Source organism: Bactrocera tryoni, chromosome 1 (genome assembly GCF_016617805.1).
Source record: "Bactrocera tryoni isolate S06 chromosome 1, CSIRO_BtryS06_freeze2, whole genome shotgun sequence".
Lineage (NCBI taxonomy): Eukaryota > Metazoa > Arthropoda > Insecta > Diptera > Tephritidae > Bactrocera > Bactrocera tryoni.
This window is the reverse complement of record NC_052499.1, coordinates 79,316,960-79,341,935: the sequence shown is the minus strand read 5'-3', so window position 1 is coordinate 79,341,935 and position 24,976 is coordinate 79,316,960. Positions and strand designations below refer to the sequence as shown.

Below are 24,976 nucleotides of genomic sequence, written 5' to 3'. Positions count from 1 at the left end.
ATAGGTTTCATAACAACTTCTCTATCAGAAAAAACAAAAAAAACTTACAAACATTCAATAACAGAAATATTTCAAAATTTTACGACATTTTATTTCAAATACCAAAAACGCTTATAATCATTTTTTGCTTAGCAAATAACTAAAACCAATAACAGTTTAAAATTGCTTTTAAAAGTGAATATGGATTAATAGCTTTGCATTTAGAGCTTTTTACGAAAACCTAAAGAACAAGTTACGCTAAAACCAAAATCAAATCTAAAACCAAAATCAAAACCAAAAAAAAACACCTAAATGTGATTATGTTTTAATTTCCTATAAAGTAACACATGTCTTCGTTATTTTACAATTTTTATAAGAACTCGTACAAATAATACATATATACTTATAAATGAACATTAATATATATATACATATACACACGATAAAAATATATATTTAGAACTATGACAACTCAAAATAGGGACTTTTGGAAAAAAACCACTTACATACCCAACTATATATGTATGTAGCTATGTTTCTCTACTAACTCAATGTAACACTTTCTAAAAGAACATGGCAACACTCGACTAATAATATTACACATACTCTATCAAAAACTAAACCCACCAAACGGAACTTAAAGGCTCTACACACAATACAATAGTTCTTTCTACAGGACAAACAACTTAGCGAACAAAAACTGGAATCTACAAATATTTTTTCTTTGAGAAAACATAAAAAGCGAATTAAAGTTTACAAAGTGAAAACAAAAAACATAAATAAATAATGAAATATATTAACAAATAACTATAAAATTATATATATATGTATGTATTGAGAAGCTAATCAAAAAATATGACATAAAACTAGCGTTTAAATATGAAAATGAAATCTTACTGTAACTGATATTTGAAGCAGAACTTTGTGAGCGTGAAATAAATACCTTTTCCATTTCTAAGTGTCTAACTGAATGTGCATATTTGGATGAAACTAATAAAAATTACTGAAAACGTTGAAACAGCGTTTGATTTATGCCGCTTTAGAATTGCTAACATTTATTAACCGGTTGAGTAACCAAAACCCTCTACAGTGGTCGTAGGTGTGAGGTGAGTGTTTAGTTTCATTTTAACCTAATTAAAAACGGGTTTTCCAATAAGAGTGCTACATAAGTTTTTTTTAATAAAAATAAAAACGGTTTGGGATATCAATAAAATTCTTTATTCCTGTGAAGGTACATTCGATGGCATTATTATTATTTACGAGGATTTTCATGCATAAATCGGCCGATACTGCTGCAATTTCGCTTTCGATATTCGTACAAAGTTCATCAATCATCGCTGGCATATGGGAATACATCATAGACTTGACGTAGCCCACACAGAAATAGTCTAACGGCGTCAAATCGCGCGACCGAGGCGGCCAATTGACTGGGCCATTTCGTGATATAACACGTTCACTAAATTTGGTTTTCAATAAATCGATTGTGACATTCTCTGTGTGGCTTGTGGCGCCACATATTTTCGAAGTCCATATTATCCAATTCGTGGGATTTCCATTCACAGTAACGTGCCGGTCTTGATCATTACGGAAGATGCCGCTGCCGCCCCATAAACCGTACTAAACCGTAATTTTTTCGGGATGCAATGGTGACTTATGGAGTATTGCTGCCCAACCAATAACTCACATTTTACTTATTGACGATGCCACTCAGCCAGAAATGAGCCTCATCGCTGAAGATGATTTCCGATAAAATCCGGATCAATTTCAAGTGAGGACATCCACGCCTTGACTAGCTTTGAGCGCACAGTTAGCGAACTCAGAGCTAGTATTGCCGCTCTACTGTCGAAGTGAAGGCTCACCTCTTTGAGCACCTCGATATCAGCCACCTTTGCCTGGAAAACACTACATTGGCTTAAGTTAGGATTATCAGAGAGCTCCTTACATCCGTGAAAAAGTTCATTACACCTTTCCTCCAGCGACTTCACTCCAACCACATATCCCTCGACGGAATGTGAGCAGAGAAGTGTGCCTTAGAGTTCCTTAGAGCACTCTTCACAGCCATAGACTTGCAGGCAATATCCACAACTTAAAGTGAGTATATATTTTCGAGCGGTCTCAATCGGACGAATATCCCATAGAACATATTCTCCAATTTAATTATGTTTGTATATTCGATAAACAGTGAAATCTCCCATAATGGACACTGGCAGAACTAGCCTTTCTGTGCGGTTAACAGAGTTGTCCGCTTAATATATTGTCCTTAATAAACATCAAATAATATTGAGACCGTTTGTTACTGTTGTAGCGACAGAAATCTGTCGAGTTGACAGTCCTTGGCCGGATATATATTCGGGTCCGTTCCGGTTGCGAAGAGCCTACTGTCATGGAAACGGTGTTATTGTGTTGGGACCAGTTAATGTGCACGGTTAATTGAGATATCCGCATTATAGAGATCTCACTGTTTAAACAAAAAAATTATTTTTTAGAAATTCACAAGTGGATATATTTAAAGCCTCAAATGATTTAGAAAGAATTCAATAATAAGTGGCTGATGCTTCTTTCGTTTTTAAGGCACTAACATAGTTCTCTGTGTGTGTATAAGTCCAGGGACTTCGGCTATACGTAAGTAAGTATACGTATACATAAGTCTCTCAATGAAAACGTTATGTATTCGTATATAGTACTTGTATGTGATGTGCTTCAAAACATCTTGGAGCTTTTGGAAACATAAGCTTTTACTTCTTAGTCAATGTTGTGCTTAAGTGGCTTTTGAAAGCTTTTTGCTTAATAAGTTTCAAAAGCTAAATGTTAAGCTTTCACACCAAATAAAAAAAATATATTCCATGACTTTGCTAAGCACTGTGCGAAATCTCCGGAAAGAAATTTTATATTAAATAATACAGAGTGTCTCAAAAGCAAGAAAATATGTGGAATTTAAAGATTTGCAAATTTGGCAAAAAACAAATATTTTGAAATCTTCAAACTATATTTAACTCTCCTTATCGGACGGGTTGTCCGTTAGTATTAGTGCAACATAGGAATTCGCTCATTTAAAAGGTCATCCATTTCGACGTTCCCTACTTTTTTAAAGAGAAAACACAGAAACTTTAAATTTAATGGGGAATGTTTATTATCATTCGAAAAAACATTCTTTGGCATTTAGTCTGTGAAGATGATTTCTTGCAAATGTTGATCGTGGCATCTCAGATGGTCTATCCGTTGAGTCCAATTTTCAAGGACTCGTTCGTACTTCGACTGGTAACTAGTGGATCGAGCGGGACATTTTGCATAGGCCTTAGACTAGCGGTGTGATATCACGCGATCTTTGTGACCACTCGACCGGCCCAAAACGTGAAATTATCTGCTCACGGAAGTGTACTCACAATCAATTGATTGATGCGATGTGTGGGAAGTGACTATCTTGTTGAAACTAAATGTCGCCATGATCGCGAGATTCAATTTCAGGCATCAAATAATCGGTTATCATATGAATACGGTTACGTTCTCGACGCCATCATTTTTGAAGAAATATGGATCGATGATTCCACTGGTTCACAAACCACCGTTGTTTTTTCTGGATGAAATGGTAGCTCTCGAATCTCTGAATCGGGTAGCTGAGAGCTAGCAAAGAACTTTCAATAGTATTAAAATTATGCCTTGCTATAAAAACATTTTAAAATCAAATCCGAATTTTAATTTTTAACTGGGTTTATATTCAGTAAACGCTTTAATTTATACTTAAAAAAACATACAAGTGAATAACGGCAACAAACTCCCTTCGTGAAAGTGTTATTATGGCACAGCAGCTTAAAGTAAATGCCGCACAACGAATATAATAAACAGCATACTTAACGGTAAAATACGAATAAGAGTAAAAATTCAAGTCAAGTCATTTAAAGACACGACGCTAAAACTTTCACTTTAGCCTGTTTCCTGTCCGTGCACCGTGCACTTACTTGGCGTGCTTGGTGTGCTCGCTAATGTGATGTAATTTACTCTCATCCATCGGCAAAGAATCTACGGACAATGTAGAACTCTTCGAACTGGAACGAGAATGTGAGCGGGAACGAGAACTGCGACTGCGACTCGAATTCTTTGGATATTTTACGGGTCTTGTGTTACCGGAGCATTGCATAACGAAGCGGAACTCCTCGATGAGTTCGGCCTTGAAGGACACCTGCGCGTAGTAAGGCCGACGGAAAGAAATAAATGAAAGAAATCATTAGATTATCTCTAATACATCATACAATATATAAGCACAAATATATATACACATACTCGGTGGGTGCAAGCGAAGCGAAGCAGTGAGTGTGTGCTTAGAGCGAGACTGAGTGAGTGAGTGGGTGAGTGTGGCAGAGTGCTGGTGAAAGCGGGGTTTTTAGGCTGATGCGCATGTAAATATGTGGTGACATGCTATATTTATTTATTTACTTACAAAACACACAGACAGAATTGACATAATTGTTAAGTAAACCTGCATTGAAAAGTACAATATTTGCATAATTTTTAAGAAAACATCATCGACGACAACAAAGCCAGAAAAATTATTAATTTGTTTCACGAAGTTAGCACACATAAAGGCATGCATGGTGGTTGCTTGAAAAGTTTTGGCAAAGTCCTTATCAATATTTTATAATAAGTCCGAAGAAAGTACTATAAAAGCTCGAAGTGTTACGTTTCTGCGGCTACTAAGAGGCAGTGAGACCTAATGAATGAATAAAAAAACCGATCTTAAATAGAAAGCGTACAAAATACAGCTTGTGCAAGAATTGAAGCCGCTTGACCTTCCCAAACGATATAGCTTCGCTGTATGGGCTCTTAAAAAGTTCAAAGAAGATCTGACATGTTCGGACCGAATTTTGTTCAGCGATGAGACCCATTTCTAGTTCATTGGGTATGAAAACAAGCAAAATTTCAGCATTTGGAACGTAGGGCAAGAGATTCAGGAGCTGCCATTTCATCCAGAAAAACCAACGGTTTGATGTGGTGTGAGAACGTAACCGCCATTGCGCGATAATAATTGTTTGATACCTGAGATTAAAGCTTGTGATCTAGGCGACATTTGCTTTCAACAAGATGGCGCCACTTCCCACACATCGAACTACTCAATAGATTTATTGAGAGAACACTTCCGTCGATTGGCCACCAAGAACGTGTGGGGATTTGTAAAATCTATATTCTACAGAGATTCTCCGAAAAGTAATAGGACTGCAGCGCAGCCAGTGCGATTTCTAAGCATTGAAGGCTTCACGGAAGGTATTCTGCGGAACTCTGTCGTCTACATAATATTTGCCCTTTATCGGCCTTTTCATGCAAGAAAACAAAAAAAGTCCTACCGGCCTTGGTTACGTGTTCACAAGAAAGCCGATGTGAGCTGGAACGTTGACGTGGTGCAACTTCCAATCAGCTGCGATGTCTTTTCGGACCCGATTGACGTTTCGTTGGAGTCTCTTGAGGACTTCCACGTAAAACTTTGCGTTGACGATTTGCCTAGGAGGAACAAATTTCATGCGAAAATGTTTGTTCTGACTTTCCAGGTGCTCGGAGACAACTGACCAACCGCTCGTTCGTTAGCTAGGAACGCCGTCTACCGAATCCAGTCTGTGCGCACATGCTCCGAATCACAGTCCCGGCGGGAGAAAATCACTCCTATTACTTTCCAAACCATGTATGTGAACAATCCCGCTTCGATTCAGCCCATTCGCCAGTTACCAATCGAAATGCTCAAACGAGTCATAGAAAATTGAGCTCAATGGATGAACCATCTGAGACGTAGCTGGGGCCAACTTTTTATAGAGATAATCTTAAAAAAATAAATGGCAAAGACTGTTCTTTCGAATGATGATAAACATTCTCCATTAAATTTGAAGTTTCTGTGTTTTTTCATTAAAAAAGTAGGAAAACTCGAATTGCATCACCCTTTACTTTTGTTTATAAACCTAGAAATGAAGTTTAATTTCACCCCCACAAACAACCATTAAAGAAACAAAAGTAGCAACATGTTGCTAAAGTATAAAATTCCATTCAACTTAATTAGCCTTGTTTATTATCCAGCCTGCGCTAATCCGAAAAATTAATAAGAAGCACAAATCGAAGTCTTTTCAAGCAACCTTGCGGTACTCATATACCAGGTGTAAGTATGGTATTGCCACACGTGTACCTTGTTGCGACGCGCTGTTCCATAAACATGACGAAGCCACTCCAATAAGCCCCAGACGCTGGCGAACACACTGCCAACACATAAGACAAAAAACACGCCACCCAAATTGGCGATACCCAACTCCTCGGCGCCGTCGTTCTCGCCCTCTTGCTGCAAACGCACGCAAAACGCCAAGTGGGCGCGTGTTCGATTGGTTGGGATGTTGTTGGTTGTTGTTCAGGTTGGTTGGTTGATTATTTAGTTGCATGGTTCAGCGATGGCGTTTGCATGGACGGATGCATCATGACGATCGCATGGCGGCGATGGTAGGCGGGCAAGACAAGGTTGTTGCGGTGTGTACATATGTATGTATGCAGATTGGTGTTTGGTAAACGCAAGCGGAGAGTATGTATCGAGTGTCCACGGCAGAGCAAAGGAAAAATGGAAGCGTGTCGTTTTCGGTAACGTTGTTGATGTTGTGGATTTATATTACATTTTCGATACATCAATTGTATTGAAGTGGAAATCGTTTGATGGTTCGTATTTGTTTTCAACCAAATTCGCCAGAATGCGTTGGAGAAAGCAGTAAATAAATGGTGGAAAAACGAAAGTAAACTTAAATTGAAATATGAGAGTGTGCAAAGTGCAGTGAAACAAAAAGAAAATATATTAAAATAATAAATAAAGACTACAAATGCTATAAAACAGAGTTTATTTCAAGTGCTTCGAGTAAAACGCACTACAAGCTGTTGCCTGGTTCACACCAACAACTTTACTACAAACTACGTCTACTACCACCAGTGTGGAAGCTTTGAACACTACTTAAAACAGCACTATGCAAATAACTCTGAGAAAATGCTTGCTTTGTGTGCATTCGCCTATGTAGTGTATGTAAATGCTGTTTGGAGGACTTGAAAGCATTGGCGCATATTTATAATAAATTCTCAAATATCGATTTTCTGCTTTCTTCGGTCTGTCTACCTTATTCTCATCGGAGCGTTCCTTCACACCCAATACCATTTCAAGGAATGCGACCAACACACCAAAGAAAGAGCCTACAATCAACACCAAGTAAACGCCACCTAAGTTGCTTAGCTCTAAGGCCACTGCGCCACCCTCACTGCTGGTATCCTTCGGAAATAATAGCATTTTAGCATTGCCTCTTTATTTTGCTTGCCACAATATTTGGTTATTTTCCGTAGTTTATTTTAGCTGGCACTTTATTAGTTTGGTAACTGAACACTTACCGAACATGCACCGCCGCCACGTTTCTCTTTCCACCATTTCGTTTTCATTTTGGTAAGGACGCCTTGCTCCTGCAGTTCCAGCACAGCCTGACTGAGCGTATCACGGTAGGGCCAATCTGTAATGTGTTGCAAGATTTTTTTGGAGGGTTAAGTATTTGTTGTAGTGTTTTCAACTGAATTTCGCTTTAAAAAATATTAGTGAATCTGAAATAATGAAGGCATTTGTTTTCTTCTGAGTTTTAAGCTCCTAATTTCAAACCCTAAAAATTAGTACTCAATATGTTTTAATCTGGAGAGAAGAGCAGGTTTTCTATGATATGCTACCATCTCAGGGAACTTCATCTTGTACTCCTAGATATTATTTCCCTCATCGACGTAAATGTTTGTGAAAGCGTAGCTCTCGGTTAAATCCAAAAAGAACTGTAACATATCCCCTAAGCAGCCATATAAATCCGGCTTAAGGTTTTTCATTTTTGAAAGCATTAATTTCGAAAATAATTTAAAAAGAAAAGAAGCAATTAAGTTGAGATATCTATATTTCCCTTCATTGGAATTTCCGAAATAGTAAATTACTTTATTACTTCTTTAACAAGTGTTTTAATGAAACAACGTTTTTTGTTAGTCCGTCCTTTTTACCTTTTCTGAGACAATTTTGGGATGTAACACGTCAAAAATAATATTAGATCTCATCCAAATGATGTGTTTCCTACTTTAATTCTTGAAAAATTATATCAGCTATCTACTCGGTCTATTTTCAGCCTTTAAAAACTTTAAAAGCTTTTGTAGCTTCAAATTTCAAATCAAAATTTTATAATAACGGGTGAGCCAAGTAGACGTACATTTTTCCATATCTTTTTTGACCCTCTACCCCTTTACAAATCGTTCAACTTTATCGGCCTACAGAGCGTGCTACGAGTATTCGCAATGATTGATTATTGGATAATATTTGACCGAATAGACCAAGTTCAGCTCGCACTGAAGGAAATATAGCAGTGTGTACACGAAGGCCGTAGATATTCCATTCGTAGCAACTAGTACTAACGTATGGAATGACTCGACCTTCCCAAACGACATTGATTCGCTCTATGGGTTCTTGAAAAGTTCCAAGAAGAATCGACGTTTCAAGTCAAATGTTGTTCAGTTGCTCAATGGGTATGTAAACAAGCAAACTTGTCTCGTTTGAGATGAAGAGCAACCTGAAGAGATTCAAGAGCTGCCATTACATTCAGAAAAGACAATGCGTGTCATTAGCCAGTTACCAGGCGAAATGTTCGAACGAGTCATCGAAAATTGAACTCAACGGACGGACCATTTGAGATGTAGCCGCGGTTAACATTTTGAAGAGGTAATGTTCTAAAAATAAATGCCATTTCGCATTAAGTTTAAAGTTTCAGAAAATGGATCACCCGTAATATACGAATAGACCTTCAAAAATTCATCTCCGGTGTTAAGCTACTCCGATCCTAGAATCAAGTAAACAGCTGCTTTTAACGGAAGTAGAAATAAAGCTGGCTTTAGTTTGCCATTGCACACTTCTGTAACTTTGGGCTCTGCTCATTTTTCAAAGTATTTACAGATTCGGAGTTTGATACAAGTTTTATAGGGATAAAACTCAAACTTGCGTTCTTCAGTGCTGCCAATTTTTTTTTTTTACAGATTTTAGACAAAACTATTGCGAATAATACAAATAACAAGCTTCGAAATTGTTTTCAGCTGCGGAGATAAGTATTCCTCTTCTAAATCCAGCCACTCTATCGTAGTTTACTGAACCCCAATTCAAAATTTCTGCATCAAACATAATCGTCTACATTAACCCCCTTCTTTATACCAAAGATGTACCACTCCTAATCCCATTTTTGGACCCTCAATCCAAGTACTTTCGGGGACTCTTTCTCATTACCGCCTTATTGAGGAGCTGAAATAATGTGTTCGATTCGCTACTCTCTAACGCTTGGCGAAGCGAAGAAGGCTGTTTTAGTAAGCTGCCTAATATTTGTAATTGAGAAATTCAGAACTTGACTTCTTTTATTTTTTTGTAGCAAACTCGAATTATATTTTCCTTAGTTTATAGATAACTCTCTCAAAGAAAACTTAATTAATGGTATGTTTTTGGTTTTGAACTTTTAAGTTCCATTTCTTTACTTACTCTTTCGCATTGCAATGCCATAACCCTTCTCATCGAGCAGTGAACCGACTTGCGTCAAACTGCAACGGCGCTCGGTGATATATTCAATGGTGGTTGACTCCATTAGAAATGCGTAATTCTCATTTTCCACACGATCCACTCCTTCCGCATTGGTTGAGGTCATATATTCCGGATGGTCGCGCATAAATTCATACATTTTCTGATACGTTGGATACTTAGCATCCTATGACAGTAAATATGTGCAACACGCATTAACGTTAGACGCCCACACACACCACTAAATGAAGCTCACCTGAAAGAACGTGAACGTGCTGCCACCGACTTTGGCGCCATATTTAACGCCACCCTTGTTGTTGGCCAAGTCCTCGGCATTCTCTATGGGGCTGCTGAGCGATTCTATCGTCAGGAAAGCAGCCAAATTTGCGGTGTACGAAGAGACCAAAATCAACGTGAAAAACCACCAAATTGAGGCCACAGTGCGCGTTGAGTATGCTCTGGAAACAAAATTAATTTCTTTGATGGCAAAAGTACACCGGCGCTTTGGTGAAAGCGAAAAGCGGCAATGTGCAAATATGCAAATGTGGTTGTGTGCTTGTGGTGGCTCAACGTACCATCTGTATAAATCTACTTGTATATAAAGCATACCTGTAAATGTGCTCAACGCTCACTTATCTACATGCTTACTTACATACTAAGTCGAACATACAAGTAGCCGTTAGGCGTGTACTCACTTTGGCGCTAATTCAGAGCCCTGTTGCAACAGTGCACCGATGGAGAACCACAAGCAATTAGGAAAACTAAATTGGTTCTCCAATTCTGTGGGCTCTTCAATGCAAGGATACGGATTATCCCATTCGGTCGGTGAGATGCGTCCCAAAATGAAGAGCGTGAGTGAGACACTCATGTAGGCGATGCCCAGCCACATCCAAACAGTGCCCGAAAATGGTGACATGAATGAGAAGAGTTTCGGCGGCTCCTTCATCGGTTTGCGAAATAAAATGGCGATACCTGTTGGGCAAGAAAATGCAGTGTTACTTAGAGATGATGAGAGAGATGAATTGTTGAGTTCAAGGACGCAACTTGTGTCCGTTTCGAGCATATGCAATATGATTTTTTTTCGAAAGTAAGCTGGTTCAACTTTTTCAGCCAGCATACGCTTATGCTTATATGAAGATGTTGATACATGCGTAACCGATAAGTAAACTGGAGTCGAAAATGTGCTAAAATTTGCCGTAATTCAAATAAAACTACTTTGTTGTAAAAAAGTCTTAAAACATTTTATTGTTCATTAATATTTATTTTTTCGTCTTCAACGTAATCCCCACCAGATGTAATACATTGATGAAGCGATTCTTCCAGTCCTTGAAACACTATCCATAAGCACTTTTTGGGATACCCTTCAGCTCCTTCTGTGAATTTTGTTTTATCTCTTCGATCGACTGAAAACGGGTTCCATGGAGCGGCAATTTCAGTTTAAAGAACAAGAAATAATCACACGGAGCCAAATCTTGAAAATACTGTGGTTGATCGATGGTATTTATTGCGTTTTTGGCTTTAAATTTGGTTACAATGGAGACTTGTTGCGGTGGTGCGTTATCATCGTGAAAAATCCATGAATTGTTCTTCCATAATTCAGGCCGTTTTCGACGGATGTCCTCACGGAAATGATCAATATTACCAAATAGAACTCCTTATTGACCGTCTGTCCCTCAGAAAAAAGTTCATGATGTACCAAACCACGAATATCCAGTAAAACAACAAGCGTCACCTTGATTTTTGAACGGCTTTGACGTGTTTTTTTTGGTTTCTGCTCGAGTTTTCACTTCATTCCGCTGACTGTTGACTTGTTTGCATGTCAAATTCATAAACCCATGTCTCATCGGAAGTTATAATGCTCTCCTTGAATGTGGGATCGGAATTCGCACGATCAAGCATGTTCAAAGAAAACTGTTTACGGTAATCTTTTTGAAAAAATTCAGCTTTGTCGGAACGATTCGAACAAGAACGCGTTTAATTTCATCCAAAAATCCACTAAAATCATTCGGTCGGACTCGCGAGAGATGTAGTGCTCTCTTGCCATCTCTCTAACACTTAGCTGACGATTTTTAAGCATCATGTCATTCACTTTTTAATATTTTTTTTTCAGTTGAAGGGGTCGAAGGTCGTCCCGAACGAGGCATGTCTTCAATGATTTCTCGACCGTCTTTGAAGGCTTTGTACCACTCGCAGGTTTGTGTTTTGATAAAACTGAATTGCCGTAAGCCTTTTCCAACATTCACAATGATTCTGCACACGAAATTCGGTTAGATATACAAAATTTGTGACAAATTCTTTGTTCGATCTTTTTATCCATTTTAAAAATCACAGCACACTACAGAGGTAAGCTGACTTTAGCAGCTTCTATTAACAAACTGGTTGACAGATCGTGCTCATACTTGGCATAGTAATTAAGGACGCTCCTACTAGCATCGGTAGGACACATGTATCAACAAATTTTTTTGAAATATCATTTGCCCGGGGAATTTAATTACATTCACCCTAAGAAAATGGCTATTTTTGGATACTTTTTTTGCCATATTATATTTGTAGGTTTATAATAATTAATGTGCACGAGTTAATGATTTATGACTGATAGACTGTAGAATTAAACCTTTCTTAAATCACCTAAGTTCATAAACGGTATAGTGAAATCTACGCCTTCCTCACGTATGGATGTCATGGTCAAGTCCGTGATGCCCATGTCAGCTCGCTAATATGAAAAAATAAATAAATGAGAAAGTTTCAAGCTTTAGAGAAATGTCTTATAATACAGACACATACATATATAATATGTATTTGAATTGTTTTACTTGATTATTTAGGATTTACAATTTATTTGGAAGGGATTGGACATTGGTAAGCCAAGTATATAAATACATGGTTTGTGTAGGTACATAAGTATTGGGAGTAATTTGCGTCACTTCCAAGGTATATGTAAGTATAGTATTTTTGTAGGTATATGGTGTACGGCATTCCCAGATAACAATTTTTAGACCTCTTCATTCGTAGGAAGCCAGTGATACACGAAACTTATTACTAGAATTATAAAAATTAAGTAAAAATAATAAAAATTACAAAAAACTGTAGACTCTGGAATTATAAGAACCTCATCAGAGGTACGATTTTCTGTATAGCCTATAAATATTAAAATCAGTCTTCAAAGTGCACATTATTCTTAGGGAAACTTGACCTGGTAACTTTTTAGTTCACTAAATTATTCATATTGTGTATTCTATAACTGAAAAAAGTCATGCGAATGTAAAAAAAATGGAATTATATGAGCTCGTTCATATTAAATGGAATTCTGGCGGAATTCTTTCTTTGATGAAGCACAGTACTGGCGGATTCACCTCAATCAGACCATTCAATGCTGATAAACAGACATCCAAGTTCAACTCAGACTCTGATGAAAAACTGTACTGAAAGTACACCGTCACAGGTACTCTTAGACAACATGCAAACAGACTATCTAGGTAGCATTTGAGGCTTACTTGGTTACCTCTAACAAACCATGAATGCTGCATCTACACAAATTCGGTTATTTATTGGGATAAGCTATTCATCATTTACTAAATATCTCGGTAATACAATGAAAATAAATGCCAACCGCAATTGTGGTTGAATTAATTACGCAAAGCTGCATAGTGAAATGCGGAGACGAAGTATTATGTTGATAAAATATAGGAGATTTGCTGACCAACTAAGCAACATTTTCGGCCAAGCACGTAATATATATTTATAACAGTAAACGTACTAGAGAATATACCCTGTAGGATATTATATCCATTAATATGATGTGCCTCATTGTCAAGCGGTAGTTTGAATATTTATTAAAAGATAAAAAGAGAGAGAAGATATGAAGTTTGCCAGAGAAATAATACAATCATCGACAGAATGCGCTGACTTTTCGTTCAAGTTAAGGGTCATTCAAGAAACTTATATCGAATATGTCAATTGAGCTATTCAAAAAAAAAAAAAAAATCTATAAAATTAATATTCCTATACAAGAAATGTTCGCTTTTCCATCCCTAATCGAAGGATTCGTGCCATAAGCTTAGCACGTAAAATTTTTAAGGGGTTTATCTGGAAATTTATAGACTTAGATTTTTTTTTTTTTTTTTTTGGTAAGATAACTCGTGTTCTCAGCTTTTCTGTAGAAGCACACTTAAAATAGTGATACCTAGGCTTGACCCAAATTTTATAAGAAAATTTCCAAAAAAATTTTAAGTTTTATTTTCTTTACTTCCAGAATAATTCCCAATATTAGGACTTTTTAAGGACTTCGGGCGCGCCTAGCACCTTTCGTAAGTTCATCGGAACTGTAGCTGCATAACATGCAGAGTTTCCTACTGGGCATTAATTCTATACAAGTTAATACAAACTCAGCGCTGTATTCATGTATGTGTATATAAGACACATACATACATATGTATTTACTCACTCAGCTTGACAAAAGCCGCACCATTTGAATGACTTACTCGGTAAGCGCCGGGAAATGTGGCAAGATTAATATAGACTGCTGTATATGATTTTGAATGAACGAAAGCCATTTATGTTAATGACGGTCATTTGATTTCCCAAAGAGGAATTGATAACTTTATCTGCTCATTAAAATATTTTCAATATCAACCACACACAAATGGGTCCCTTGAAATCACGGTAGAAATATGCTTTATGCCCACTTAGCTAAGGCGAAGACTTATTGATATAAATTTTTGTTATTTATGCCTGTAAGCTGCCGGCTTTCAAACCAATACACACGCAATAAATCATATAAATCGCTTCAATTTGTTGGTGGCTTTTATATACAGTTACATGCTGAAATAAATATGGAACCACATAACGGTGCGGATATTGTTTACTTAAATAAATGCGCTCAACTCGTCAGCGGCGATTGACAGGAAAGACGAAAAAAAATAAAAATATATTATGAAATAAAATCGCATGCAATATATCAGACAGACGACTGCCTCAACGTGTGTCAACGGCTACTCACTTCTTCGATTATTTCCAGCATCATGCCGTCATATTTGCCAGTTTTCGGATTGAACGAACCGTATTTGTTGTCCACTTGCAGACGGAAAGTATAAGTGAAACCCAATTTCTTGCCCAGCTCCTCGATTAACTCAATGCCGAAGCCTTCGAATTGATCATTGCCCTCCAATTTAGCAGGCGTCTCCTTCAGCATGCCGTACGGTTCGCTCTGAGTGTAGGGAGACGAAAATAACAAATTTAATAGGAATTAATATATACCGTTATACATAAGTAAAAGGTAGAAGAAAATAATTTGAAAGGAAAAATGTGAAAATCTGCAACTTTAACTAAGCCAGTTGCCAGGCAACTTAAGCTACCAACCGAAAAGTAATCATCGTGTGCAACAGTTAAGCAGACATACACGTGTTCGTATATAGCAAAGTTTGCATGTGCCTGCTAAGCTTGTGCTAAGTGAACTTGTGAAAGCAACACTTACTATGGCTGTGATAACCACGAAGCTCTTATTCACCAACGAACGCTGATCCACCTCCACTATCTTTGGCGGCGGTCGATTAGCGAAGAAGCCGTCCTCCGTCTTCCATTCACCTATTTTCTGCATACCCGACATAGTTAACTCAATAACGTCCAGTACGAAGTCGGTGCGCAAACCTTCGTAGTCGAATTTTACTTCACCGGTGAGTCCAGTTAAGCTCAGCTGAAAGTGTATTGAAAATGTGAGCGTTAAAGCGCTTACAAGTGTAGATAAACATATACATACATACATACATACTTATAAAAAGTACTTATTAGTAGATGAAATGGTAGTTGAGGCAATGAAAATAGTTTGTGATAGTGGAGAGTTCGAATAAACCTGTTATGTCTATGATTCGGTAATGGAAGTCCATTTCGACATTTTGTTATGTAAGTATCTCTGTTCGTGAATTCGTAAGTGAAGTCTTTAATTCCAGTACACGAACTGGGAATCATGTTACTACCTCCTAACGATGCACTGTGGTATTTAAACAAAAGTTATACGGAATACCGATCGATTATTGTCAAAGTACAGAGCCGCAACGAATTTCTCAAGTTGCTAGCCGGCAGCACAAGGGAAAAGTGCAAAGGAACGTTGTTGGCAACATACATGGCAATCGGCCGGTCGGTCCTTAACTACGCCGCGCCAATATGGTCGTCTGTATGCAATGAAACGCAGCCGAGAAAGCTACAATAATGTCAGAACACTCCGAACTATTAAAGATGCCTCGTAATATCTCCTATCGAACATATGCACAGTGAAGCCCGCATGATGTTCCTAGTTAAGGAATATAAAGAACTCCGCTCCAAGCAGTTTCTGCTGGAGTGTTTTCGTATAAATCATACCTGCAATCATTTGCTTGAAGCGGAACCGCCTCCTAACAGCATCAAGAGGCACTTTCTCAACTACGTCGGCGACATAAAACAATACGCCTACCAGATTTCGAACGCAACTAACTTCAGACATGCACTGACTGCCATTCTCAGTGGACCCATATACACCTTCACGGACTCCCTCTCATTAAATGGCGTACTTGGAGTCAAACCACCACCCATTTCAAACGAAGAGCTCGAGTTGCCGCGAGTATCAAGAGTGACCCTTGCGCAGCATCGTTCCGGATACTGTAACAGGTTAAACTCCTACTTATGCAGAATCGACCTTGACATATCAATCATATGTATTTCCAGCATGCAACGAGTCCCCGTATTACTCTAACCGCCTCTTTGCATGCCCAACTAACCCCTATGGTCCGACTCCATCGAAAGAGTAGGTTTCCTGGACCTACCGTCGGATGGCCTCGATGACAATTTTTCTGAACCTTACCACCCTAACAGAAAACAGATTACCGTTAAAACAACACGGCTTTTGACGGCTAGTGGCGGACAGATTTGTTTACGGATTTGTGTAAAACTGTTAATTTCGAGAAATGGACCTGTCAAACGGCCGCAAAGATCATCCGACTGTACTACTTTCTCTGTCGCAATGTTAAACCAAAAGCCTACGCCAATGAACCGGAAATCTTCGAAGATCTCGAAGACAACATTCAGCGCAGTATTGCCGAAGTTCCAGCCAAGATGTTGCACCGGATCATCTGATGTAAATATGCAAACAGAGTCGTGACGGCCGACCTTTTATTCAAATAATGAATGACAAAAAATTATCTGCATAACAAAAAAATTCAGAACCCATTTTGATCAAATTTTAGTGGTTTATTTCATTTTATCATCAACCTTTCTTGTTGGTAGGCCTTGTACTTTCCATGCGAATAGGACGATAAAATACAAAAGAAAGGTATACTTGCATGGAAGACAGTGCTTTTGGTGTTTCATAAACTCAACCCAATCAGCGAAGTCATAGTCGGGATATATTACTCTCGAATATTCTCAAAGAAATTGGACCGGACCATGCAGAAGTTGTAATTATCATCATCTAAACCACTTAGTCCTGCAATAAGATCTGTTACAAATTCCATAAGATCTGTTACAAATTCAGGCCGTTATATTGTAAATTGGTATTGGCGACGCTGTTCGAATCAAAGATTTCTTGCGACTCTCCAAATTTCTCCAACTCAGGTCTTTAGTCCAATGGATTGAAATGTGAACTTACAGGCGGCCAACCATCTGTAGTTAGTAAGCCGAGAATATTGCTTTAAACCCACTGCTGTGAGGTTTTAGCCTTGTATGATTGTGCAGAATTTTACTTCAAGATCGAATGCACTCCATCCAACGGAGCATTGCTTAACTGATTTACCACGCCTTCTAAAGCATCCAGCTAACACAGAAATGGTTAGTTGCAATGCCTTTACAGAAAACTCTCCACTTGACATAAAGACAACACTTAAGGTTCTTGATAGTCAACATAACCCTTGGGAAACCCAGTATTTGCCGGATTTTATTTTAACATGGTAAGAGTGATCTTAAGACAACCGGTATTTAATTTATTAATCATCGTTAGCTAGATTATACTTTCATAATAATTTGAACTGAAATCTGAATATCGTTCTTCCGCAAGCATGCCGTCGGTCACTTAAATCCGTATATTTTAATTCGCCAACATAAACACACACACGTTTAGAAGAACTATTTAACGAAGCACACCGACGCAGACCGGCTATTACCCCAACGCATCAGATTTCGTCTATACCATAAATGAAGGTCAGGCGTCAAGTGAAGAGTGGTAAAGTAGTCGCTAAGAAAGCGAGCGGAAATCACAAAGCACAGAAGTAGAAGTAGCAGCGTGTTATGCTGAGCCAATTCAGGCTTAAGATGAGCACACACACTTCTTATGTGCTCGACTAACTGTAAATGTGTTATTGTATATGCATGCATGTGCGTGCGTGTTAGTAGTTGTCACTCCATTAACTCACCGATTTCATGTAGTTGACGAGCGTGTATCCCTTATCCCATGAGCTGGCGTCGTTACAATTTAATGGCACCGCACGGAACATAACATGTTTGAATGTCTCAGCCAGCAACTGAACACCGTCGTACACCAATGCCATGCTGGTGGTCAAAGGACACGACACTGCAAATATAAGTGACATAGAGATACAAGTCTAATGTGGAGCCATATAAAGTGTAAGTACAGTTGAGGGTATCGACAACAAAGTGGGAATTGTGTATATGTATTTGTAATGTTTACATTTGTCGCAATATATTCGATATGTGTGTGTTGGATATGTATACGAGTATGCATACGTGTGTGTGGGATTTCAAGTGTTCCGTGAAAGAGGAATTTTGATATCTCTCCTAAGTGCGCCACTTATTGCGGCCAAAGTGCTAGAGCACATCTAATAATGGTGGCAGCAGCGGTGACACATAATTAAATAATCATAAATAAAGTGTAGTTTTCTTTGGCCTCTCCACAAATTTTTCGCTTGGTCCACTTATTCTATAAAAATTACATATATGCGATTGATTATTTGTATGTTTATGCAAACTTGTATATATATTTGTATATGTGTTTGTGTGTTTGTGTAATCGTGTGTCAAAAGTTGAGCATTGCATCATTTATCATAGATTTTCCTTCCGGCTGTGCGAAATTCACAAATTTGTGAGATAACATCACGAAGAATAAATTATGCAAATGTGGTAGTATAACTATGTATCTGTGAATTTAAGTAGGGCGTATTCCAGGAAAAGGCCTTTGAATAACTGAAACATATGTGAAGGTTGTTCTAGAAATTTTTAGTACAAGCTCAATAGATCTCGAAAATATCTGATTATATCAGGGCGATCAGAAAAGTACTTACGCTACAAAGAAAAGTATATGAAAATTTGAAAAAATGTCGATTTACTCCTTCTTTTAACGGGTGATTAAAGTATATGTACTTTTTCAATAGACCTTTTGTGACAGATTACGCATGAGTCGTGTCAAGCTGTTTTGATATTTTTGTTCAATATTGTGTGACATTTCATCATGGAAAGACTTAAGCCTGAAAAAGGTTTACAAATCGTTGAAATTTATTACGAAAATTCACGCTCATTTTATGGTCAACATAATCGGCCTACTGATCTTACTATTCGCAACAACATCACCCATCTTGAGACCCAGCATTCATTATTGGACAATACAAGTAATTGATCGAGTAGGCCACGTCCGGTATGCAGTGAAGAACATATAACTGCCGTAGTTGAGAGGGTGGAGAGTCTGTTCGGCGCCGTTCTCAGCAACTCGGACTGACGTATCAAACAAGAGACATTGAATGGAAAGCATACCAAATATAGATTGTGCATGAACTGAAGCCGCCCGACCTTCCCAAGCGATATCGCTTCGCACTATGGGCTCTTGAAAAATTTCAAAAAGGTCCGACGTTCCCTCTTCATTACACCCAACAAAAAAATGGTTTGGTGTGATTTGTGGCTCGTTAGAATTATCGGTCCATATTTCTTCAAATATGATGCCGATGAGAACGTAGTCTTCTATGGTGACCGTTATCGTGCCATGATAACCGATTATTTGATGCCTGAAATTGAAGCTCGTGATCTTGGCAACACTTCGATGAGATGATAATTTCACGTTTTGGATCGGTCAATTGGCCCCCAGGATCGCGTCATATTACAGCGTTAGACTTTTTCCTAATCTACAGTCTGAAGTCTGATGATTACCGCCATCCTTTGCTTATAATTTTTGTCCATCTAGCTCCTTTTCCAAGTTTCGAACAACAGGAAGTCGCGTGGGACCAAAACTGGAGAGATTGCATTGTATGAGGCAGAAATGTGTTGTTGTTGTAGAAGGAGAAAATGTTCCTGAAGTTATTTGGACGAATGCTGGCGGTTCGACAGTCCTTGGTCGGATAAGAATGCAGCTTCGTTCCAGCTTCGTAGACCCGACTGTCGCTGAAACAGTCAGTGTTTTGTATTTTCGGCGGAAATTCATAGTCTGATTGAGCTATTTGGTAGAGGGCATGCGCTGTCATGGTCCAAAACTACTTTTTTATTCGCCAAGTGGCACACTTTACGCATGGTAGAGCTCTGTGACTGCTTCTTTCCTTCCCAGATAGTAAAAATCGCAACTTATGAATCTCAGAAAGCGATGGTTAACAGTATTCCAACTTGTAGGACTGCCTTCTCGTTCCACGGAACACGTTCGCTGATAAGACCCCACTATTGTGAACGTCCTTTGGCATCTGCTGTGTACCATCGGCTTGAAACTACTGTGACCAAATTGAAAGGTGAATTTTGTCCATTTCATCTCCTTCAATCTCCTCCCGCTGCAATATACTTATGCCTACAAATTTCATCATAGCACTTGGAAAAATCCTCCGTCGTGATGGCCATCAGAGCCTTCTTCGATTTGGCTTTTATATTCATTGTCATGAATAGCCAGAAGTTACACGGAGGCAAATCAGGCAAATGCGGTGATTGCGGCACGATATTAGTTGAAAATGTGGGGAAATGATCACGAATAACCAATGTAGTATGAGACAGTGCAGTATCGCACTTCTTTGTTCAATAAATTCAGACATAGTAAAAATCGAAGAATTCACTTTTAGAGTCTCACAAAACGACGTGTATCTCAAATACTAGTGATTACTTTGACGTGAAATTTGTGCTTGAACAATGTGAAAGTGTTCGTAATTAGTCTCATCGCCTCTCTAGTTGATTTGATTGAGCAAATGCGCAATGCGGCGAGTCGAAGGTTTCATCATACCAAATATGCTAAAACTGAAGTTTTGACAGTAGTCTTCTACGAAAGTGTAATACGTGATAGAGATTTATTTTGGAATAGTGACAGTGGAACAGTGAGACCATGTACTTATCAGAACGCCAAAGGCGTCGAAAATAAAATGTTTCAGATGTACGCAAATGAATCACACCATTTTCTTTGGAATGCACCATCATAAAGAAATGACACCCAAGCAGAAAGAGCTAAACGCATTAATTCACGCATTTTGACATATCCGACAAGACAATTTATGGATTTAGATGGGTACAACACATTTATGTTTGAGTGTGGCAAATTCTAAACGTTTCTTGACAAATGATTTCCTTACCATTTTGAAAAGGCTCTTCCGTTTCGTATAAAGTTTTTGCAAGATCTTGCACGAGCTTTTCATCCGGCGAGACCAAGCGTATGCCAGTTATGTTAGTGTCCCCATGTTGGAAGGGCTCCAGGTCCATGGTTTGGAAGTCTAAATTGCCGACAATGTAACGATAGTCATCAGTCATGAGACCAACTTGTTGCGCCTGACAAAAAATCGCCAAATGTTACCACAAAATAAAGCACATCTTCAACACACAAAGCCTACCTGCTTAAAGAATTCCGGCAGCGTAGCCATCGAGCCCACCACGACAAAAGAGTAATCACCAGAATTTTTAATGCGTCGCAGCACATTCCGGTAATCGCCATTCAAGTCAAGCTCATAACGTCGCACAGTAATTGTAGGCCCCGTAGTGCCGTACATTTCCAATAATTCGTTTACCGTCGGCAGAAATTCACCTGTTGGCGCATATTTACGAAATTCAATCACGTTACAGCTTTCAATGTCATCGACTTTGCTGGGTACATACCCGTTTCATAGATGATTGTAAAGGTATCGGTCCATTCCAGCGCCACAACCAAGTCTTTTAGCGCCACCGCCAGCTGTGAGGCGTGCGGATACAAATTAACGGTTGGCATTTGCACAGCAAAATCCCAGCGTGTATCGATGAATGGCAGCTCTTTGGCATCGCAAATGCTCATCGCGTGCTTTGCGGCCAGATCTGTGGTGGGCCCAAATACGGCCACTAGATTTTGCTGTACATCAATGAAAATTTAGTGGAGAATAGCAGCAATTACATACATACATTATATACTTGTAGCGTAACTGTGCTTACCCGCAACATTTTGCATAGCTTCTTTGATGTTTCGAAGGCATTGCCAGGTTCAATGGCCACAGCGATGCCGTGCAGCTCGAGCGCACCACCGCTCTCTTCGTTCGCTTTGTCGATTGCTATTTGAAATATTTTCTCCATATCGGGGTTGTCGCTTTCATAGATAAGACCTGTAAGAGATTGTGTGTGTATGTAAGTAGATGTCTCAATAAAAAAGTTACATGGATTGGAAGGAAAGGTTTGTGACTTTGGAAACTCAGCTTTATATTACAGATACGCTATATTTTACATATATTAGAATTAAAAAGCTCTTATACGAACTAATTAAGTTTAAAATAGCATATAAGCAATAATAGCAATAGCATATTCTTCTTGTTTACCGGCGTAGAAAGCGCTAACGCGGTTATAGCCGAGTTAACAACAGGCAAGATGGCCTGTCCTGGTCCTTCTCCACCTGGTCTTTCCAACGGAGTGGAGGTCTTCCTCTGCTTTCTGACCTAGCTAGCGTAGCCACTGTCTCTTAATTCGCTGAACTATGTATGTCAACTTTGTCGTATTTCTCATACAGCTCATCGTTCAATCAAATGAGATATTCCCCGTGGTCAATGCGCAAAGGACCATAAATCTTTCGCAGAACCTTTCACTCGAAAACTCCTAAGACCGAATCATCAGATGTTGTCATTGTCTATGCCTCTACACCATATAGCAGGACGGAAATAATGAGTGAATTACTTCTCAATTGCCTACTCAGAGTTATTCTGCTTTGGATTTCCGAATTATGAATCAAATTTTCTGGCTACCCAGAGAATACTTGGTCTAAGACCGGAAGCCGTGGGCTGCTTGAGCCATATGTAAAAGAATCATTTCTGGCCACTCCCTAGTGAATGGCAATCAGAGAACTTTCTTCACTTGCGTGAACTTCTGCACATGACTCCTACAACACTCATCTGAATATTGGTTCAAAACAATGTTTTTCGAGAGATTGAGTCCAAAGCAAATTGCCTTAAATTTTTCGGAATAGGTTTTATTTGCTGCCCTGCGAAGGTGGAAAACCGTAAAGATCATTTTGTTCATATTTTACCGAAAGGTTAAAAACTCGATTTAAGCAAGGCGAAAATTTTGGTTCGACAATTTCGATATTGAAGACGCACGACGTCCTGGAAGGCTTCTTTTAGTCGATATGGATAAAATAATATCGTTGGTCGATGCAAATCGTCGATTTAACAAGTCGAGAGATTACTAAAAGATTAAATTTCTTTAACACGGCCGTTTACAAGAGCTTGGCATATATGTAGGTTCCTCATGTTCTTACGGAAGGAAATTCGCTTTGTCACATTAACCATAATGATTTGCTAATCAGAAGTCAAAGAAGTGATACATTTTTGATTCGCATTGTTATTGGAGACAAAAACTGGGTTATTTCCAAGAGGGTAGAACGCAAAAAATCATGGTCTAAAGAGGATTGACCAGCTTAAACCACTTCGAAGGCCAATAGTAACCAAAAAACGGATTGCATTCAAACAGAAGAGGCCAGAATTGATCAACAGAAAAGCTGAAGTGATATTTTGAGACCTCCAATACGTTTGATGACTCGCCAAAAGCTTTACTGCTTTAATGGATTATGCTATTAAACGCACCATATTCTCTCGACTAGGCGGTTTCGGACTAAAACTTGTTTCCGCCTATGCAAAATTTTTGAAATCTTCGCATAAAATCAGCAGGTCAGAAGCCACTTTTTCCCATTTTTTTGCTTCAAAAATTCTAGCAGCGAGGAATCTATGCAAAAAGTATTATATCAAAATAGAGAATATATAATTTCATAAAATCATTTGCACAATAAAAAGTTCGTGTTAAAATTTCACTAAAAGAACGAAACTACTTAGGGAACAACTCAATACTACCCATCATTTTGTATTTGTTGTGTTCGAATTGTTTATTTTGCCTTATTTTTTTCATCCACCAAAATGCACCAGCCTCTTTCACTTTGTTTTTGTTTTTATGCAAGACGCAGCAACGATGCAAAAGCGATCACAACGTCAGCGTCGCGCCAAATGCCAACTACTTTGGTACTTTGGCGTCTATCCATAGATTGGCGTCTATCCATGTATTCTTAGATATTGTTGTTTTTGTTTTTTCATATGTTTATTTGTTTTCAAACGCAAAATGCCAGGTGCCTTGAGAGCTGCAGCGAAGAGCAAAGCGTTTTTGGATGCGCTGCTTAAGTGGAACACTTTGGCGCAAATAACTGCATTGCACTGGGGAGCCGCCGAGCAAGAGTGGCGCAGCGCCGATTTTTCAAGATATTTTACGTAACCAAATTGTGCATATGAAAAATATTTCTACAAATGCCTGACAATTTCCAAAGCAAAATACAACTCACCGACGTTTGTCTTCTGCGAAGCTGCAATTTGCAAGCAACTTAAGGAACTTAATGCTAGCAAAAGTATTAGAGTTATGCGGGAGCAACGAGTTGTTGTCGTAGAATGGGGTAAGCTGTGTCTATACGGCCTGGCCATGTTGTGTCACTTTTCGTTTTGAAAATTTACACAATTTTACTTCGAAAAACTTTTTAACAAATTAAACAGTCAAGTTTATCTGCTGGTTAGCATGTGACTTGCTTTTTTTATTTATTTGCAATATTTAAGACTGAAAACATTTTTTTTCGTTAAATTTTAATAAGCTTCTCTCCACACGCGCCACGCGAACAGTTGAACGAACAGAGCTAAACTGATCGCGAAATCGCAAGGAAATTTTGAACAATGAAAAGAGAAGTGAAAGTGAAAATCGCCATTAATAAATTGACAGGGTGATTTTGAATATTTTAAAGTAAACAAACGGCATTTGGAAAATATTTCATTTAAATGTTAATGGTACGGATATCTATGAAAAGTTTATGGTGTATATGCAAGGTAGACAAAAAAATCTTTTCGTATTTCTAATCAAACTTCAACTTATATTTTTTATAATGGGTTGTCAAAAAAGTCTTGCGGCATTTTTATTGAATTTTTTTTATTGAAATTTAAATGAATTTTTGATGCCTCATACCCAGCTCTTGACCGATGCTACGGCTGCTACTATGCCGGTCTCTTTCTACCAATTCAGCGA

At 38.4% G+C, this 24,976-nt stretch overlaps 1 protein-coding gene across 3 annotated transcripts; it reads right to left on the bottom strand.

The window, feature by feature from the left end:
* Positions 1-3,669: 3,669 nt before the first annotated feature.
* Positions 3,670-24,572, bottom strand: LOC120782222 (glutamate receptor ionotropic, kainate 2). 3 transcript variants are annotated; one of them, XM_040114385.1, is made up of 15 exons: positions 24,252-24,572; positions 21,875-22,041; positions 21,569-21,794; positions 21,307-21,497; positions 21,052-21,244; positions 17,923-18,080; positions 15,021-15,239; positions 14,547-14,753; positions 12,176-12,260; positions 10,243-10,519; positions 9,804-10,005; positions 9,512-9,734; positions 7,366-7,481; positions 6,140-6,289; positions 3,670-4,156 (listed from the first exon to the last, which is right to left on the bottom strand). In XM_040114385.1, the coding sequence occupies exons 1-15, from the start codon at positions 24,385-24,387 to the stop codon at positions 3,932-3,934; spliced, it is 2,775 nt and encodes a 924-aa protein (XP_039970319.1). In that variant the 5' UTR covers positions 24,388-24,572; the 3' UTR covers positions 3,670-3,931. The 3 variants fall into 3 exon arrangements, with proteins under 3 accessions (XP_039970319.1, XP_039970318.1, XP_039970320.1); XM_040114384.1 differs by lacking the exon at positions 6,140-6,289 and adding an exon at positions 7,100-7,249 and having other exon boundaries at positions 24,252-24,571; XM_040114386.1 differs by lacking the exon at positions 6,140-6,289.
* Positions 24,573-24,976: the final 404 nt, after the last annotated feature.